Source organism: Anopheles cruzii, unplaced genomic scaffold, assembly GCF_943734635.1.
Source record: "Anopheles cruzii unplaced genomic scaffold, idAnoCruzAS_RS32_06 scaffold03313_ctg1, whole genome shotgun sequence".
Lineage (NCBI taxonomy): Eukaryota > Metazoa > Arthropoda > Insecta > Diptera > Culicidae > Anopheles > Anopheles cruzii.
In genome coordinates this window covers 1-2,231 of record NW_026456898.1, presented here as the reverse complement: position 1 = coordinate 2,231, position 2,231 = coordinate 1, and the positions used below count along the sequence as shown (strand labels likewise).

The 2,231-nt window shown below is 48.8% G+C and overlaps 1 protein-coding gene across 1 annotated transcript; it reads left to right on the top strand.

The window, feature by feature from the left end:
- Positions 1–1,008: 1,008 nt before the first annotated feature.
- LOC128276974 (GPN-loop GTPase 1-like) lies at positions 1,009–2,206 on the top strand (the record flags this gene model as incomplete). Its single annotated transcript, XM_053015433.1, has 3 exons — positions 1,009–1,225; positions 1,300–1,894; positions 1,971–2,206. Coding segments are annotated over exons 1-3 (958 nt in total), but the record flags the coding sequence as incomplete, so codon positions are not given.
- Between the last annotated feature and the right edge of the window lie 25 nt (positions 2,207–2,231).

Genomic DNA, 2,231 nt, shown 5'->3' with positions numbered 1-2,231 from the left:
GATATTAAATTTGTTGTCAATCAGGATATAAACGGTGACCGAAAGCCACTATTCAGCCCGTGTCTTTTGCACTATCGGCAAAATAATAGAAATTTGAAACCATTTCGCCCCATAGGCAGCGGTTTTTGCCCTACTCTGGCTGACACCAACCAATCCCAAGCGGCAAACTGTTGAATACCACACGCCAAGTTGATATAAAATCCAGCTGTTGCTGTGGCATCTGACCGTTAATGGAATGTGACCATCTCAATGGGATGGGACGCCTTCACACCCACGCGGCACAAGGAAGCTAATCCAATTTGCATATCGTTTCGTTAGAGCTTACGCCATCATCCGCCATGTGGTCAAGTGCAGCAAAACGACACCAAACTGTGTAAGCATTTTAAACTACGATCGCAGCTGGCCTGGAATACTTACATCAGCAATTTGGTATGCCACATACCGGGCCGTAAGAAGACACCATACCCGGCGATCGGGGTTTCGAAATGTCCCATATGATGATAACGGCACCCTACCTTACTTACCTGAATGGAAATGAAACAGCTCCAGGCCACCAAGATGCCACCACCCAATGGACGCGGCTGGCGTAAAAATTAAAGGACGAAACTCTTTACGGTAGTCACAAAACACTCTTCCGGCAGCTTCCGGCACAGATTGGCTGCTATTTATTTGTAAACAGCTTTTGACAGACGCACCGTCGAGATGTCAACGGAGGGCCCAAAAGTGTGCTTGAAAAGAGCCCCCAATCTGAGTTGTGTTTATTTCACCCAAAAACAAGAAAATCGAAAGGTTACAAAGGGTAAATAGCTTCGAGTAACTTTTAGCTGACGCACGTGCTTTACAATCAAGTTTGTTTACCTAAAAATCAGCTTTTTTCCGCGTTTTTTCCGCTTAAAATGCTCAGCATCAACAGCAACTGTCAAACGGTAGTTTGACGCGCGCAGTTTGTTTACATTCGGGTCGCGCGTGTTTGGCGCGGTGCTACAACTATCGAAAATAATGGAAACGGAACAACCAGGAACTTCTTCGTCGTGTGCAGAAACTAAAGCAGAAAGCCAAACAAATGCCGCCACTCCCGTGTGCTTGATCGTGCTGGGGATGGCCGGTTCCGGTAAGACGACGTTCGTTAAAAAGCTGGCCCAATATCGGCACGCAAACGGTTCGCTGCCGTATCTCATCAACCTCGATCCTGCGTGTCGAGAAACGCCATACCCGGTGAATATAGGTAAGCGTTGTTTCAGACTCACAGGCTGCGCATAATGCCGTCCTGTCCTTCACTTATTTGCATTCCACCTGCAGATGTTCGCGACACTGTAAAGTATAAGGAGGTAATGAAACGGTACAATCTCGGTCCCAACGGCGGCATCGTGACGGCCCTCAATCTGTTCTCCACCAAGTTTGGGAAAGTTATAGAGCTGATTGAAAAAGCGAAAGATAAACACCGTTACTGTGTGATCGATACGCCCGGTCAGATTGAAGTGTTCACCTGGTCCGCCTCCGGCACAATCATCACCGAGGCGCTGGCCACCGCCTTCCCGACGATCGTTGTGTACGTTATGGACATTGTGCGCTCAACCAGTCCCACCACGTTTATGTCGAACATGCTGTACGCGTGCTCGATTCTGTACAAGGCACGGCTACCGTTCGTGATTGTGATGAACAAAATCGACGTGCAGGACTGTGACTTTGCCGTGCAGTGGATGCAGGACTTTGAAGCATTCCAGGACGCGCTCGAAAACGAAACGGCGTACGTGAGCAACCTGACACGCACCATGTCACTAACGTTGGACGAGTTCTACCATAACCTCAAGTCGTGTGGCGTTTCTTCACTGACCGGTATCGGTTTCGAACGCTTCTTTCAGCTGGTGGACGAAGCTGTGAAGGAATACGAAAGGTACAGCAACGGATGTGCTTCCGAATTAACCCGTTGTGCTTCATTTTCCTGTCCGTTCTTACCAATTCGATTCTAGTGACTACAAGCAGGAATACGAAAAGCTTAGGCGAGAAAAGGAAGAATCCAACAAGCGCGTGGCGGAGGAACAGTTGGCAGAAGCGGCTCGTGAAGACATGGGAGCAGAAGTACAGCTTGGCAACGAGAGCAGTGTGACCACGGAGCGTAACGATCGAATCTATCTGAAACACCCAGCCAACGAGAGTTCCGATGACGACGAAGGGGAAGAAAACGATGCAGCGGCCGTTGCGCCAGGTAATTCTTGTGACTCTTAATCATT